At 35.6% G+C, this 17,718-nt stretch overlaps 1 protein-coding gene and 1 pseudogene across 6 annotated transcripts; one reads left to right on the top strand and one right to left on the bottom strand.

The window, feature by feature from the left end:
* Positions 1-5,601: 5,601 nt before the first annotated feature.
* LOC132311331 (pentatricopeptide repeat-containing protein At3g14730-like) lies at positions 5,602-17,691 on the bottom strand. 6 transcript variants are annotated; one of them, XR_009482930.1, is made up of 10 exons: positions 15,880-17,691; positions 14,638-14,779; positions 9,861-9,932; positions 7,656-7,799; positions 7,470-7,558; positions 6,955-7,293; positions 6,559-6,653; positions 6,290-6,445; positions 6,083-6,162; positions 5,602-5,966 (listed from the first exon to the last, which is right to left on the bottom strand). XR_009482930.1 is itself a non-coding variant. In XM_059809210.1 (1 exon), exon 1 carries the CDS (start codon positions 17,675-17,677, stop codon positions 15,785-15,787), a length of 1,893 nt encoding a protein of 630 aa, XP_059665193.1. In that variant the 5' UTR covers positions 17,678-17,691; the 3' UTR covers positions 15,662-15,784. The 6 variants fall into 6 exon arrangements, 1 of the variants encoding a protein (XP_059665193.1); XR_009482933.1 differs by lacking the exon at positions 7,656-7,799; XR_009482936.1 differs by having other exon boundaries at positions 7,656-9,932; positions 17,509-17,586.
* LOC132311358 (probable purine permease 10) lies at positions 9,899-12,295 on the top strand (annotated as a pseudogene).
* Positions 17,692-17,718: the final 27 nt, after the last annotated feature.

Genomic DNA, 17,718 nt, shown 5'->3' with positions numbered 1-17,718 from the left:
ATGTAAGAATTTTGTTTATGCTGGAAAGAACTCTTTACGGAATTTGGTACAAGTTAGTGACATTTGATAATGCAAACATAACACCGACAGTGATGGATTTGTTTGGCAACCCTATTTTTGTCAGTCCTTGCACCTGGGAAATGGTTGCATGAATTTTAATCCTGTAACAGTATCTCCCATTGAAACCATGGGATGAGGGAAGTATTATAAAGTATAAACATTTCTTCATGGACTTTTAATTGAAAAAAGAAAAGAAAAAGACAAGCGTTCTTAAGTCCTAACTTACATTAGATTAATGGTCGAGTTTCTTTCATGATGTCCGATACTTTAATGGGGGGAAAGGCACATTTGAGTTTTTTTTTTTTTGACAAGTAACGGTGCATTTGAGTTCTATTTGCTCATTATAATGCATTGTTATATTGGGATTAGCTTTTAACTAATATATATGAGGAAACAAATATGTTTATGCCTTTAGCTGCTATTTTGGGCCCAATGGCAATCAATTTAGCTGCATGTTCTGTTTCATGTTTTTTTTTTTAAATATTTTTCCTTCGAGTTTCTCTGTACTGTTTCTCTTCCAAATAATTTTGCCTGGCATGTTAAATAAAGGCTTTTCTTATTATGTCTCAGGTGTCTTTCTTGCTTGGATTTATCCCTATTTTCATTGCATGGATATATTCGGAGTTGTTAGAATATAAGAAGCCTCCAACTCCATTGAAAGTGTAAGTTTCTTTTTTCAACACCGAGAACTATGGACTGATTGGTTAGGCTGTTTTTAATCTTTGGTGGTAACTTGTGACCTCTCTCTCTCTCTCTATATATATATATATATTATATTATATATATAGAAATATTTATACATATACATATATATACTGTATCTCTCTCTTTCTTCCTCTACCCTTCTTTCTTTTTCTTTGTTGTTTTTCCTCCTATCATTTTTCCCGAATTCCTCTCGATAGTAAGAATTTTATAACAAAAAACTCAAACACAAAACCTCTCACTTATCCTCATAATGCAAAAAGATGAACTCATCTGCAGCAAGTTAATTCAAAATTCACTTGCATGTGCATTAGGTGGTTTAATTAATTACAGAATATCAGATTTGACACATGAAATTATGGAAGTGCTGTTTTTATTTCATTACTTTGTGTTAATATATGCAATTCAATTTGAGTATCCATTATTTTTATTTTTTTTTATTTTTAATAAACATGGTGGGAGTTTGGAAACATTGGCTTTCATATAAGGGGAAGGATTTGAAATAGAATGCAACTGAACTGGAGAGAGTAAGACTGACTTGTGGTGGATCAAACACCTAGTATAGCAACTGACTAGTCCAAATAACAGTTAACAATGTGAAAATAGATGAACACAATGCGTTGGATCACTTGTGAACTTTCATCTAAAATTTGTTTGATCTAAAGATTAGATTACAAGCACCAACGGACCATTGGCCTAGCGGTATCAGGCCCTTACTTCCCAAAGGGAGGTCAGGGGTTCAAGCCTCAGTGAGGCATGTGTGTGTATCAATTAGGAAAAAAAGAAGAAGATTAGATTACAAGCTTTAATGTATGAAATTGAAATATAGAAGAAGACACCAGTTCATAATTATGTAAGGTGTTATGTGGATTATAAATCCACATGTTTTAGGCAATAACGGTAGGTAAATTAGCCTCATAACTCAAATAGAATTTGTAGTTTCGATCTGAGGCTCTCTCACTAAAAATACGATACTAACTGAAAGATGAATGGAGGGCCTTTGAGTTCTATCTGAGGCTCTCTCATTCCAAAATATAGTACTAGCCCTTTTTATGGATAATTTATAAATTTTATACTAAATTGTGTTCTTCAACTCTCTACGAGAGGGAAACTTTCTATTGGTTGCTGGCCCAGTGCTACCTTAGATTGTTACTTCTTCAATCCTTCTACAGCATGTCCTTGGCCATTATTGAAAGATGGCTTGAATTACCAGCCTGTAGCTTACTTCTAGTCGCATTGGCTGAATGAAGGTCATACACTTTCTGAATGACCTCATACCATTCTTTCGAGGTTGAGAAAGATTTGCATAGATTATTGAGATTGTTGTGGAAAGTGCTTAGGCTATGCTGTTACAAACAGTTTTGTACAAAAGGAGTCAGTTTTAGAAGGTTTTGTGTGGTTTGTGTGAATTGAGGGTCTGAAGTAGGACCCTCACCTTTTCTTTTCTTTGTTCTCTCTACTTCATGGACCCTCACCTAATATATAGAAATATTTAGTGATATGATATGCACATGTATAATAGTAGTGGAATGGGGGAGAAACAAGTCTTTGAGAGGTTTTTTGGATGAGTCAAGAGATACAGTATTTTGTTTATTTTCTATTTGAAATTAAGTGATCTTAAAAGAAGCAGAAGGAAAGAAGTAACAGATTAAAGATTGAAGTTAAGAATATACACTTTAATTGCCATCAACTGATTTTTTTATTAACTTTCATGTATGCGTTATGCTTTCGTAATCTTCGATATTATTGGAAGGCTAAGGTATTATTGTGCCACTAAAATTGGAAGTTGTTGCACCCTTCAATATATTTAAATGTGGATCGGAGGATGATACTTTCCATTTAATTTGTAATTTCCTACCAGAATTTATCATAAATTGTGCAACTGGAAGTTACCTGCAAGCATTGGTTCCATGAATATTTCGCCATTTTAATTTCTTTTTGTTAAAAGTGTTGTTTTCTAAGATTTTTTTTTCATTGACAAGAAATTCATGAGCCCATTTGCCCCTAGGACTTGGACCCTCATCGTCCACTTTGGGAGGTAGAGGAGATCAGTCACTTGCATATTCACATAAGACAGTAAATATATTATATACATGCATATGAAACCATATGTGTTTTTAGAATTAGTCTAATCTGTATGGATAAAATATATTACCGTATGTCATTTAAACAATCACTTATGTAATAGTCATTTTATATTTCCTTTCTTTTGAGTTTGGGAATATTATACCTTCTTATTCGTACAGCATTATAAGAAAATAATGTGATGTCTGGATGCTTTCTGATGCTGAATTTCTTACTTTCCGGGCAGCAGTCATTCAGACAGTAACCTAGCTGAATTGGAAAATATGAAAATCAGGGAAGATGATCAGGCTGCTATGCTGGAAGGAGGCCTCACAAGATCAGCATCCACAAGGCTCTATGCTTCATCAATTAAAGGAAACTTAATTAGGTGGTTTACTGTTTGATGTGCTGTATTTCAGTGGAGTTTCATATTCATTATTTCCGTAGAAGTCTTTCTTACGTTCTCGTCCTCTTGAATTTCAAGGTTTCTAATAATGGACGACTCCTTTTTGCTAGAGAATCTGGCAACTTTGAGAGCAATGTGAGTTGTGTTATTGCATTGGCTATGATAATAAATATTTGACAACTCTTCATTCCTTCGTATATGTACTGATAAAATATTATGTAGGTCTGAGTTTGGGGCGATTCTGGTATATTTCTATATATGTGACCGAGCAGATTTACTTGCAAACTCTACTAAGGTGCTTTCCTTTTCTGGGTTTTGTTTCACAGTTACATTTATGAGTTTATTTTGCAATGGTTTTGCTCTGAAACACTACTCTTGACTTATCTATTTATTTTTTATTTGTTCTTGGCAAGTTTCTAATTTAACTATAATAATGCGTATGATTATGTTAAATGTGCTGGAGTAGTATATTTGTAAGCAGTTATTGTATGTTGCTTTCAATCACACTTTTGCAATAAGAGATGCACTTTTACGAGCTTGGGGATGGAATGTGAATTGAACAATAGAGTTTGGGTATTCATAATTCCATGTAGCCAACATATGCTGTGTTATGTTTGCCCAAATATATATATATATATGTTGCCTTATCTGTCTGTATGCAATTGAAAAAGTTATCCCTTAGTTGGACCAGGTTATCTATTGGATATCTTATTTCCATGATTAGTGTTGTGACAGAATAGAATAACAGAGCACTCTCCAGCCTTTTAAGGCAGTTATCTTCCTGATTTCTGTGTTGATTCTGATCTATTTTATTTATTATTATTATTTTTTGACAGAAATACAATCGCGATATTTTCCTATTCCTCTACATTCTTCTTGTCATAGTTTCGGCATTGACTTCTCTCAAGAAACATCATGACAAGTCAACATTTTCTGGAAAATCCATACTTTACCTTAATCGGTATCAGACAGAGGAGTGGAAAGGATGGATGCAGGCAAGTATATCTTTTTAAAATTCCTTATTTCTAACTTCTGAGCTTAGTTAAAGAAAAATGTATTTTACACACTCTCTGTAGCATTTTCTTTGACTCATGTTGAGCTACAATACTTTTTTTTTTTTTAAAGCAGATATTGTTTTAGTTGCACTATTCAGCATCATCTGATAGAAGACTAGTATAGTTATTTCTTGACTTCTGATAATATTATTTTGACCGGATGTATTTTTGAATCAATTTTTCTCTTCAATTTTTATAAAGTCATCATGTATTGGAAAGCCGAGATGTGTTGTCATATGATTTTTGTTGTCACTTACTAGATTCAGATCGAAACCTGCAAAAGTTATGCCTATACATTACAATTTTCAACTGTGTGTTGGATGTTAGATATTTTGCATTATGTTACTATCTTTGACATTTTATGGGCCCCTTTGGCATTCCTGTTAGGTTAGTAATGGACCTAACTTTTTACACTAAGTAGCTTATGTTTGCTAATCTTGAACTTGACAAATTTAATCTGGAGCTCACTGGGTCTCCACGCATTGTAAGGTTATTCTGGATCCAACTAAGTTGACTTAGTATATTTTGAGGATGGTCAATTGCCAGTTCCAAGTTGTAGACTAGGGTCCTTTGATCTCATGAATGGTTAGCACGTGTCCTTGAAATGCCCTTTTAATTAATTAATTTATTTTTCTGTTTCCTTTAGCTACAATTTATTCCTGAAAAGATAATAAAGTCCATATGATTTTAAAGGTATTATATGACATCATGAGGTTAAAAATGTTTGTAAATAATTACTATATTGAATTGAATTTTCTTGAGGTGGTCCCGCAAAAGAGCAGACATGATATATTGTAGAAAACATGAAAAAAGAGAATTCTGACCCATTCATACAAAATAAAGGCAAGGATGATGATGATAGTGATGAAAAACTTTGATTTCCAGCCTAGATTCATAGGAGTTCAATATGATCTGGTCTTTTAGATTTTGTTGAACTCCAGATTCGTAACTGTCTGAGCTAATTTTTCACTATTTCCACAAGACTACAAGAGTAGCGGTATACACCAAGTCACGCAACGAAAATGAATGTAAGAGCTAAAATGACAAAATCTTAGTCATACAGAATGAGAACTAGAGTGTGAGCACGCATGGAGAGGGAGTGGCATCATTTCAAAACAATTGCGTAACTTAGCATATACATAAATGCCACTCTTTAAGTAAAACTCGGCATGAAGGTAAAAATGTTTATTCTTCAACTCTGTGGGACCATTGCTTAAGATTTATTGAACTACCAATTGCTATAAACGTTTAAACATGACAAAGTGCAAACTTGCAGAATTTACAGACAACATATTGATCTCACGTATGACTACATTTTCTTTTTTCTTTTTCAACTAAATGTATGATTACATTTTCTCATCATTGCTTAACAACGAAAGGATATTAACAAGAGAAAATGAAATGATGCATCACCTTACAGTACTACAAAAAGATCCTAATCCAGCTGCCATCTTTGTCCTCCGCCGGACTTCCCAAAGCAGACAGAACGTCATTTTGCAGCTGTGGTGCAGCAATGGAGAGTGTGTTTCCTCACTATTGTAGGCAACACCAGCTTCCATGAAGAATTTTCAAGAAAAACCTTCCAATTCCTATTACTTTACTCTGTCTACATTCCTTTTGTATGACTAACAGGAAAATCTCTTTTTAACAATCTTTAAGAAGCCTCTGATTTGTCAGGCCTGTAAGAATAGGTCGTATAAAGTACTGTCGTTAACATATAAAATGAATCAGGATATATATGCGTGTGTGTATATATATATATATATATACAACTGAAACTGCAGAGGCACCATACATCATTATTGGCATCCAAAATCTAATTCCTTGCCGTTGTTCTACCACAGTTGATCCATTGACAGGATAGAAGAAAGAAAACTGCATATATGGGGCAATTGTCTTTATAAAAGGAAAACCAGGGACCACGAACTGTGTGTGTGTGTGTGTGAGTGTGCAATATACACACAATACGCAAAAAATCCGAAAGTGGAAAACGAAGGCTTACTGGTTAGTGAGAGATCAGAACAAGAATGAATGAGATGCAATACAAACAAACTGAAATTGCAGTCCCGGCAAGAATATTGTATAGCAACCGCCTGTTGTCTCTTGGTATAAAAGGTGCCTTAAGTGAGTTGGTTAGTTCAAAGAGCCTATGGGATATCTGCGAAGGCAAGCCACAGATAGTAACATAATGCCAAAAAAAAAAAAAATTAGTGTCCTTGAGTACCTTTAGCTCTTTAAATTTCGAAGATTGAATAAAAAAGAGTTGCTCACCAAGATATAAATCGCAGTTGTGAACATGAATTTGAGCATAGGATATTCTGGGATAAGAGAGAAGTCACTTAAGCTGTCCGTTAGGTACACTTGATCTGCACAGACATGCCAAGAAGTAAAATATCAACCTTGGTTTTAACCACTAATCAGATGAAAGAAATAAAACCTTTGTTCCTCACATATTTTCACTAATAAAAATGTGATAAATGATCTTGAGCTTAACTAGTAATAAAGCAGATATTAGCATGTCAATACTTTCGGTGTAGAAGTTATTTGCATCCAAAGAGAATATATCGTGTGTCTAAAAGTTTTAAAAAAGAAATATCTAAATTTAATAAATAAATAAAAATAAACATTATACAGCTTAAATATAACATGAGCATTTCATTCACTTACCCTTCTTACTTTATTACTATACTATACTATAATATAAATGCGTCAAAGAGGAGATGCGAAAAATGATGAACTTTGTACACCTCAGCCAGATGTGGAACTGGGAAATATAGGTCTCCAAAGTGACCTTGCCGAGCCACCTAGTAGCACAGAGTAGTCTGTACTGTTTGAAATATCCTAATAAGCTTTAAAAAGAATAATAATTCTGAAAAAAAAAAATTTGTTAGAGGTGCTTCATGGTCATATAGCTTTAACCGGACAGGTCAAAGGAAATCTTACGCAAAGAGAGTCAATGAGAAACTCTGTAATTGCTGAGTGAAATTCCGCAAGCAAATGCAAACACTGAAATTAAAGTAAAGCAAAAGGTGAGAGTACTAAATAAGAACTTTCTATGGGACAGAATGCTGAATGTTGTCAGACTCCTTGCATAAATTTTCAGAAAAAATAAAATAAAAATGATGGTTAGAAATCAAACAAAATAATAAACAAAGATTAAAATAAGAAATCTTAATGCTCACGTGATAGGTATCCATGATGTGTAGGGATGGAACTTGTTGTATGTAACCTTGTCCAGCTTGTATATAAATTCATACCCCCAATAGCCAACCTAAAAAGGATTAACAACATAAAATTATTGATAGTCCAATCAGAAGAAACTGGCACTGATACAAGCACACTGCAATCACAGAAGATATGCAACTCACAGATGAGGAAACCAGGACAATGCACGTTTTGATTATGCGTCGCCGCCTGGTTTCAGATTCCTCCAATTTCTCCATCTCACATGATTTAAATATATCATGCAATTTACTGCTTGGAAGTCATGCCTAACATCATTAGTTTCGAGCCTGGGGTTTTCGAATGGAGAGAAGTTTAGACAATAGGCTCTTACAACTCCAGGAACATTTTTCCCGGATAGAAAAACAATGATAAATTTGTTTTCACAAAAAATTTTACGAAATAATCTGAATTCCCTTCTCAGAACCTCATCATCAATCTTATTCTGAAAAAAAAAAAAAAAGAAAAAAAAAGAAAAGAAAAAGAAACAATGAATTTAATCACGGTGCCTGTCAGGTGGTGTCCTACCGAGGGTCCATATTATCGTTCTTGTCCAAAATGGTACAGGACATCATTAAACTCCTAGAACTAGTCTAGAAAAGGACATTCATGCCGACACTATTTAAAGGGGTATTTGATCAACCATTTTGACCTCCTTGTATTAACCACCATAAACAATTTGTCTTATTTTACATACCTCATGCCAATACCCTATTTTTAGAAACTGCTTGTCCATCACAACCTTATCTAGATGTAAGTGTTGAATTCACTACTTTGAGGAAGTTCTCTAAAAGGGCATTTTCCACTTTTATGTCAACAAAATCTGAAGTCATGAAGTAACAATAATTGTCATAGTCGCAGTGTCTGTGATTAGATGTAACCTTAATGCTTCTAATGGTATCATTTCCATGAAACACAAATGTAAGACTGCATAAAGATGACGACTCAAACTCTATTGCTTAAAACTATAGATTCTACACTCCTCTTCTAAGCAACCAAGCTCAAAATGTGCTTAGTGCTTCTCAATAAGTTTCATCAAAGCAAGAATGTCAATATCCGAATAGTGTCACAACCCGGCAAGTTATGTAGATATTATCCGGCAGCCAACCTCCCTCCAAGCGATGTAGGACGTCACAATCACCCCTTCTTGGGACCCACATCCTCGTTGGTTTGACTGGGCTTGTTCACGCTCCCCCTTTTCAGCCAGGGATTGACTCTGATACCATTTGTCACGCTCCGCTTCGCTATACAGATATTGTCTGCTTTACGCATTCTTCGTGCTCATGGTTTTCAAAATGCGTCTACACAATTAAGAGACATCCACACATATAAGTGCCAACAATCTCCCCCAAGGCAATGTGGAATGTCATAGTCCCTATTTTCGATGCAGTATTGCAAGAATGATCACAGCATTCCCTTTTGTTCTGTGAATCGCAGCCAGAATTGGGTTATCCTCTTCATGATTTTCCCTTTCTACTGAAAGTGAAAATCCTAAATATGCCAAGATATCCTGGTAGCTTTCGATAACACTCTCCATTTACTGATAAATTAACCTCAAAGGTATTGAACTTAAAAAAGGATAGGAAAATCTCTTCCATGTATAACTTCTCCACAATTCAAAAGAAAAAGAGTTGCAATCTAATGATTGACATGAATGTTCATAACAATCACCTGGTAGATGTATTATTAGAAACAAAACCTTTCTTTTCTTTTCTTTTTTTCTTTTTTTTTCTAAATAAAAAATAAAAAAATTAATCTGTTTACTATTATATGATCATGAAAAATGACAAGAGCACATTGTGTTGCTGCACCCTAAACTAACCATGCCTTAACAGTTATTACATGTCACCTCCCACCTCCTTGCTATCAACTCATAAATATTCTAGTCATCAAAGTCTGCATGCTTGCAAACATTTTCCATCCAAACAACAAACTCTTTAGAAAAATGAAAAGATAACATATTCATATCAACTGTGTACAATATGACTAAAATGATGCTAGAGGACCTTGTGGGACCCACCAATTTTGGCATGCCTATAAGCTAGGGGCTCCTTGATGTCCATATCCCACATAAAATTCAATGGTTAGGAGCAATAATGACATTAATATGTATGTCTCACCTGCCCATGGAAATGCTGATGAGCCAAAAGAGAAGAAAATTGAATGACTTTGGATGATGCAGACTGAAAGATTGTGATGCAACCTGGTCAGGTATTTGTTTTTTCTAACCATTGGTGAATGAAGCAACAGTACTAGGGCTTTAAATCAGTGACTTGACTCATGCTAATGGCACATTTTACCATCATGTAAAAAATATCTCACCACCTGCCAGAGTAGCATATTAATGGTACCTTCTTCAAGCATTGGCTGTGTAGCAAATAGAGTTCAAAATCCTTGAAATGGCAGAAGCTCAAGAACTGCAACTACACATCATAGGTAAGTCAGTTTCTCAAATATTCAAGTGAATTGGGTGGGAAAAAAGAAAAAGAAAACAGAATTCGAATTTTCTATTTCCTTACTAGATTTCTTCCAACATTCATGCATTAATAAGAAACGATTTAAAAAGTAAAAAAACCGAGCTCATGTGATTGTAGCAGAAGGTTCCTTCTATTCCTTATAACTTATATTATAAATAATACCAAGTGATGGATGATCTCTAGTACTTGTCAACAGCAGAACTACATCAAGTCCAACATCTTCAAATTTTCTGTGCAGTATTAAATTTTTTTTTTTTTTTCCGGAAAGTATTAAAAACTTCCTTAGGAGAGCTCTTAGAGGTCTTCTAATTTATTGGGTTTTGCATATTTTATTGGTTTTCCTTCTTTTATTTTTGTACTTTTTTAGATTGATCCCAAGTTTCTATTACCTATATAGTTTTACTGGATAATAAGCTTATGAGCTTGGTCTTACTTCACTGTTGAGAAATGAAAGAAGACTTCTATCAAGTTTCACTCGGATGTAGGCCCCTTCTTTTGGGGTGTGAAGTAGTGTCAAACCAAAATATCCAACAAGCATTAGCTCTCCTTAAAAAGGAGGTGATCCAGCCACACCTTCCAGTACGGCTACCTTGTTACGACTTCAAGCGAGTCACTAGCCCTGCCTCACCAAAAAGCTAGTGGTCATCCTTGGAGTATTGCGCTCTGGTTCCAAATGACCTTTTGCAATTTCAGAAACTGAAAAACGGTTTTCAATCATTCATGGGAATGACTCAAATTATGTAGTCGGGAAAGCATTTGAAAACTGAGAGAGTATATAAAACCACAATATACCTAAATTTTAAAGGAATTTATGGCAACATGTCCAGAAAATAAACAAGTAGGTTAAAAAAAATTTATTGGTGTAGAGTAAAAATTTACCAGTGTTGAACTAACTTTATCCTCATTTTTTCCTAATACTTTTCTTGGTACATTAGTTTTTCAATGTTGAACTTCCTAGATGTGTTGTTTTACCAGTTCAAGAGGCCAAAGAAGCAGACTCGACCCAAAATGCGAATGTCAATTCCCAATCAACATGCCGTCGGCCTTGTCAATATAAGTGGTGGCTCAAGATAGCCATCTATGCAATTTTTGTCCTCTCCGGCCAGTCAGTTGCTACACTCCTGGGAAGACTCTACTTTGAAAAAGGCGGAAAGAGCAAATGGATAGCAACACTTGTACAACCTGTAGGCTTCCCAATACTCCTTCCCTTCCTCTTCATCATACCAACCAAAAATCAAAATGCAGACAACAACCATACAAAATCACCCTCTGCATTAATCCTTGCATCAGTTTATTTATTCCTTGGTATATTCCTAGCAGCAGATGCCATGTTGTTCTCAATAGGCCTCCAATATCTTCCGGTTTCTACTTTTTCTCTCATCTGTGCAAGCCAGTTGGGCTTCAATGCATTTTTCTCCTTCTTTCTCAATTCACAGAAGTTTACCCCTTTCATAGTCAACTCGCTGGTCCTTCTGACCATCTCCTCCATCCTCCTCGTATTCCAGACCGACTCCACAGATTCAACTGAAGTCTCTGAAGGGAAGTAGGCGATTGGATTCCTATGTATTGTTGGGGCAGGCGCTGGGTATGCATTGATACTATGCTTAACACAGGTATCCTTCAGGAAGATTATTAAAAATGGAAATTTTAGGGCAGTTTTGAAAATGATAATTTTCACGTCTCTAGTTGCAACTTGTGAAATTCTGGTGGGGCTTTTTGGAAGCGGAGAGTGGAAAAGTTTGAATAGAGAGATGAAGGAGTTTGGACTGGGGAACTTATCCTATGTGATGACTTTGGTATGGACAGCTGTGACCTGGCAGGTTTTCTCTATTGGTGCTATAGGGTTGATCTTTGAGGTGTCTTCCCTATTCTGCAATGTAATTAGCACTTTATGTTTGCCAATTGTTCCGGTTCTAGCAGTGATCTTTTTCGATGACAAGATGAATGGAGTGAAAGCAACTGCCATGTTGTTGTCCATTTGGGGGTTTGTTTCGTATGTCTATCAACATTATCTCGAGTACTTGAAGACCAAGACCGAAAGTGAATATGTGGATGAATTTTCCCAAGCTTCCCTCATTGGAAAAAGTTGATATTCCAATACATGGGACAAAACAAGACTTACGAACTTATGATTAGCTCTAAGACTGCTGTTCCTACTGCTTTCCTAGTCTATTTTTATTGTTAAGCATTCATCTGTTATCAAAAGACACGCCTTGTACTTATTACGCTTTAATCTCAGCAATTGTGTTCCTCCTGAGTGATTTTAAGGATTGACAATATATTTCCAAAACTCGTTTTGGATGTCGGTATATAGAGAGTAGACTAAGTTTCATAACCATCTTAATTTCGGAATTAGTGTAATAAAAGGAAATAAGAAACATGACATAAAATAAAAAATGTATTATGATGCCACAGGAAGCACATTAAAAAAGAAGTACTACTCTTCATTTGGCAAGACAAGGAAAAGAAAATTGAGGCAATCACCATAAACTAGCATTGTTGGCTAGGTCATCTACAATTGAACCCAAAAACTGACCAGTATGAACTATGAAGTGATGGTCTAAGGTCAAGGTATGTACAAGAACAAGGTGAAAGCCAAAATGGCACTTTGAGATATCAAGAATATATGTGATAGCCTATGATACAAACCTCATATAGAGTAAAATCGCGTGGAAATGGCTACACAATATTTCTCCAGCCAAAACCATATAGTTGAGGTCAGCATAATCTAAATTGATCACCTAAAATTAAGACCAAAAGAACACCACCTTATATTTGAAAGTTATCATATCAAGTTATTGACATTGTTTTTTTTCCTGATTTTTTATGTTCTTTTCACTTCTAATATATATATATATATATATATTAAGAAAATATATTTTTATGATATAAAAAAGAAAATTCAATTCTAAAATTATGTACAAAGATGAGTCTACATAAACTAGGAACGCTATGCAAGAACTTTAAATACCAGGAAAAAATAGCATAACAAAAACTCCAATCTCTAATGATGTTTGACAACGGTCCTGTACTTATATTACATCCAAGGGAAAGACTAAACTCAGAAGGGGAAAAAAAAAAAACTTCCACAACTATCAATTGAAAAGAGCAGAATTTCCATAACAACTCAGGAACACACTTCCACATAAACCAAGTGATACCAAATGGGCTGGACAAAGGCTCATCATATCAGTATCCATCTTGAACGTGTCATGCGAATCAGAAACCATCCACATTCGAAAGATAAAATTAAAAAAAATGGCCATAAAAATTTGTCCATATAATAAACATACTAAGGATGATGTTGGGATTGGGTAGGATCAATAGGTAAAGGGAGTCATCTTCAAATAGTTTAAGTAATGAACAATGAACTCAAGCACTTCAACTGTCAAGGGATGAAGAACAATGTTTAGAAGTTATCTTTTTTCTTTTTAACCCATCACACTTGATAAGTGGCAATCTAAGTTACATGGACCCGGGTATGTGACTAAGTGTCACATTCATCAAAACTTCAAACTCAAATATCCATATGGGGACACGGCTAAATAATCATTTTATTAAATACTTTTCATACATTTTCTAGCATAAATAAAGTTTTCAAAAGTTATAAAGTAATAATGTGTGGAAGGAATATAATAAAAGAATTTTACATACAATTATATAGCCAAACCAAGGTTGATGGGAGAAGATTCTGTTGAGTTGACTCGAGTTTTATATACAATTATACAATAAATTTTGCATTATTGTAGATGCCTGTCCCAACCTTATGTGTTGGACACATCCCATATCCCATTGTATTTACACTGGCACATTTCCAGTCCACAACTTGGACATTTATCTACTTTACCTCTTTGTACAATTACTTCATTTGACATACATCATATATTAAAGGGAAAGAAAAAAAAAAGTTCTCTGAAATAATACTAGGACAAGCACATGGAATTTCACACTTTAAGGACAAAGATTATGGTTCGGGAACATATTTGGCTCATAAGCTAATGAGAGACACATTGACTTCCAGAGGAAACCATTTTTAAGGATGTGCTTCTCAATTCATCCTTAATGTAATTTTACCATTTTGAAGGGATAATAGGTGGTATACTTAAATGTGATGTGTGTAAACAATATTCTTTCCTAAAACGAGAATCAAGTCAGAAGCAGAAACTTCCAATTTTACATGCCTTCCGTGAATTGTGGAGATTGAAGGTTAACATGTCATGGAAGTTATGGAAAGCCATTACCCAGTGCTAGTTGCCACTTATGTGAGGTGCTGGGAGGGGAAGGCTATTGCACTAAGTGGCCTCTCTTGTACTCCAATGCACATCACTTGTCAGCCATAGGTTTCACCAGCACAACAAGCAAAATATAGAAAGTTGCTCCAAATTTGACATTGTTGTGAGTCATTTTAATAAACACTAATCTTCAACGAGGTATCCAACATACTGTAGTCCAACACAAGATGTACAAATTTTCTTCAATGGTTGTCGAAAATAATTAATAATTGTCTTTTCCCCTCCTATCCAAACTATTTACTCATTTTAAAATACATAGCTAAGCAGTGAATAAAGGAAGGTGTGGAGTAAAGCAGATGACACCTGTAAGATAGCCATAACCTATGAAAGTTATCACGTGTACAAGGAAACAAAATTACCAGATAACTTGTTGATGCAATTTACGTTGTTATCAACCAAAGATTTCTCAGACAAGTGCACATTCTTAAGCCTGGTATCATCAGCGGCAGCATCAATGTAACGTGTTGACATAAGCCTCTTTTTTTTTGCAGCGCATGACCCCTGATTAAAATCAAAGCCAATAATGAGAACAGGATCATGGATAATGATTTTATAACATGGGGAGAAGATGGAAAACCCGTGAACATACACATCTGGACTCAGGACAATGAGGTATTGACAAATGACAGTTTGTGATGTAGTACAAAGTGGTTTGATGCTCTCACATATAACATACAGAACATAAACAAAAATTAAGGTGATACCAACAGTGAGGTGAAAAATTAAGATCCTTGACATCACAGTGGACAAGCAACGGCCATTGCCTTCCTCTTTTCAAAAAGTCCACCATTCTCAGCCAAAACAAGTGCAACTCCATTAAAAAGAAATAAAAAACAACACTCAAAAATGATCATAGAGAGAAGAGAAGGGTTTGGTTAAACAAAAAAATTCACACTATAAGGATTAGGTTAGATACCAAAATAAATTAAAAAGATTTCTAATAATAAGCATTCTAAATTCAGAATCTAAGCATAAATCCTTTGATAAAGGATAGTTCAGTAAACAAAAACTTATATCATAACTACTTTTCTTTGGCTATGCGAAACCTTTTTGCCCCATTCACCTCTATCTATCATGTTTTACATCACAAGCAACTATGCCAAGTTGCAACTCAAAATTAAGATAGGTCACACGGTTCTTTCAAGGCCATCATCTTGAAATCAGAAATGTACATTTAAAGCCCTTAAAGTATCTTGAGAAACAAATAAAATGCAGATGAGTCAATCTGAAACTTCTATTTTAATAAGCAGATTGGCAGCATGATTTATACTCCTGTCCTAGTGCTGCGCAGCTAACCATACTTTCCACTAGTCTACAAATCTGTTCTGATGTGTAAAATGTATGATTTTGATGCCATCATATATGCACACGCATGAGAAATCATTTCATCTAGAATGTAAAACCAAACCAATTATATCACTCTCTGATATTTTACATCTGCTGTGTAAGATACTTTTATTTCAGCTCGTTTCGGGGAAAAAGAATTTTACATTCTTCACATTCATGCTAGATATCTGGCACATATCCATGATCAAGCAGACTAGCAGTCAAGGAATTTAATTCAGCATAAATAAAGCAGTCATCAGGATGAGTCCTATCACCAGTAACAAAAACATGCACACCATTACTGAGTTCAATCCAGCTACAACCTGGTGTCTTCCTCACATTTCGTTGCCTCATTATATGTCTCACCTCCGATACCTCTTCATATTTACCACCTGCTCCATAAACATTTGACATCAATACAAAACTTCCACAGTGCTCTGGTTCAAGCTCAAACAGCCTCTCTGCAGCAACTTTGGCCAGGGATTCATTTCTATGGAGTCGACATGCTGCTAATACAGCCCTCCATACTACTGGGTTTGCATCAATTGGCATTGTCGATACCAACTCATACGCCTCCTCCACCAGTCCAGCTCGACCTAGCATGTCAATCACGCAAGTATAGTGTTCAATAGTTGGAACAACACCATATTTCAATGGCATTTGTGCCAGGAAGTCACGCCCTTGGCTCACAAAACCTGCATGGTTGCAGGCTGACAAAACCCCCACAAATGTGACCTCATCGGGCTTCAATTCCACTTCAATCATGCGACAAAACATATCTAATGCTTCAATGCCAAACCCGTGCATGCCATAACCCATAATCATGATGTTCCATGATGCTGCATCTTTATAGCCCATCCTATCAAAAACCAAGTGAGCTTCCCTCATACTCCCACATTTTGCATACATGTCCAAAACAGCATTATTCACATATACATCATCACCATCCTTGCCCAACCCATTAATAATCATGTACCCATGTATTTCTTTACCTTGCATCAATGTCGCCAAATGAGAGCAAGCTGGAAGGATGGTTGTGACTGTGACCAAATCAGGCTGAAATCCAGACCTTAACATCCTTACAAAAAGTTTTAGGGTTCCATCATGATCACCAAACTGTTCATGAACACATATAATAGAGTTCCATGAAAATATATCCTTCTCAACCATCGTGTCGAAAATCCCCAATGCATCTTCAACAAATTTGCATTTTCCATACATATCAATCAAGGCATTTGAAACTGCAATGCCTGAATGATACCCTCTTTTCACTACCAACCCATGAACTGCCTTCCCATTATTTAGGTCCTCCATCATGGCAAAAACGGACAAGACCCCAGTAACTGTGAATCTACTTGGAACAATTCTTTCTTCACCCATCCTCCTAAAAACCTCCAATGCCATATCAAACTGCCCCATCTGTGCATACCCATTAATCATTGCATTCCAAAGAACTACATCTCTAACGGGTAATTCTTCAAACACCTCTACTGCCTCTTCCATGAACCCAAATTTCAAATACGCATGAACCAAAGCACTTCCTATAAATAAATCAAAATCCAACCCAAGTTTAAACAACAACCCATGAATCTTCCTAACCCCTAAAACATCCAAAACATCCGAACAAGCTCTAACTACACAGGGAAATGTAAATTTATCCGGCACAGCACCAGTGCACCGCAATCTACAATAAAACTCAATTGCGGGTTTTGGTAACTCATTGGCGATGAACCCAGCAATGATTGCATTATAAGCGAATACGTTGTGATCATGGGTCGATGAATCAAATACTAATAAGGCTTCGGCAATGCGATTACACTTGGAATACATGTTGATTAGGCTCGTGATGGAAAATGGGGAGCTGTGGAAGCCATTGATGAACAAGTAGGAGTGGAGTTTCTTACCTGTTGTGAGGTTCCTGTGGTGGGCACATGCTTGCAGTGATGCAATGCAGGTCCTGAGGTCGGCGAGACATGATGAAGCTTGAGCTGTGGAAGATGTGGATGAGAATTTGAGAAGTATATGGAAATGGGTATTGATTGGTGTTCTTGTAAAGATGGCTTTTTTGATCATTTAACGTGAAGTGAAGCATGTGCATATGGATTTTGCTTCAG

This window comes from Cornus florida, unplaced genomic scaffold, assembly GCF_030987335.1.
Source record: "Cornus florida cultivar Cherokee Brave unplaced genomic scaffold, ASM3098733v1 CherokeeBrave_3.0.0_Hap2_Chr01, whole genome shotgun sequence".
In the NCBI taxonomy this organism is placed as follows: domain Eukaryota; kingdom Viridiplantae; phylum Streptophyta; class Magnoliopsida; order Cornales; family Cornaceae; genus Cornus; species Cornus florida.
The sequence above is the reverse complement of the archived record's forward strand: the minus strand, read 5'-3'. Positions and strand labels throughout refer to the sequence as shown.

Coding starts and splice junctions, on each gene's coding strand:
- LOC132311331 (XM_059809210.1), bottom strand. CDS start 17,677: ATGATCAAAAAAGCCATCTTTACAAGAACACCAATCAATACCCATTTC.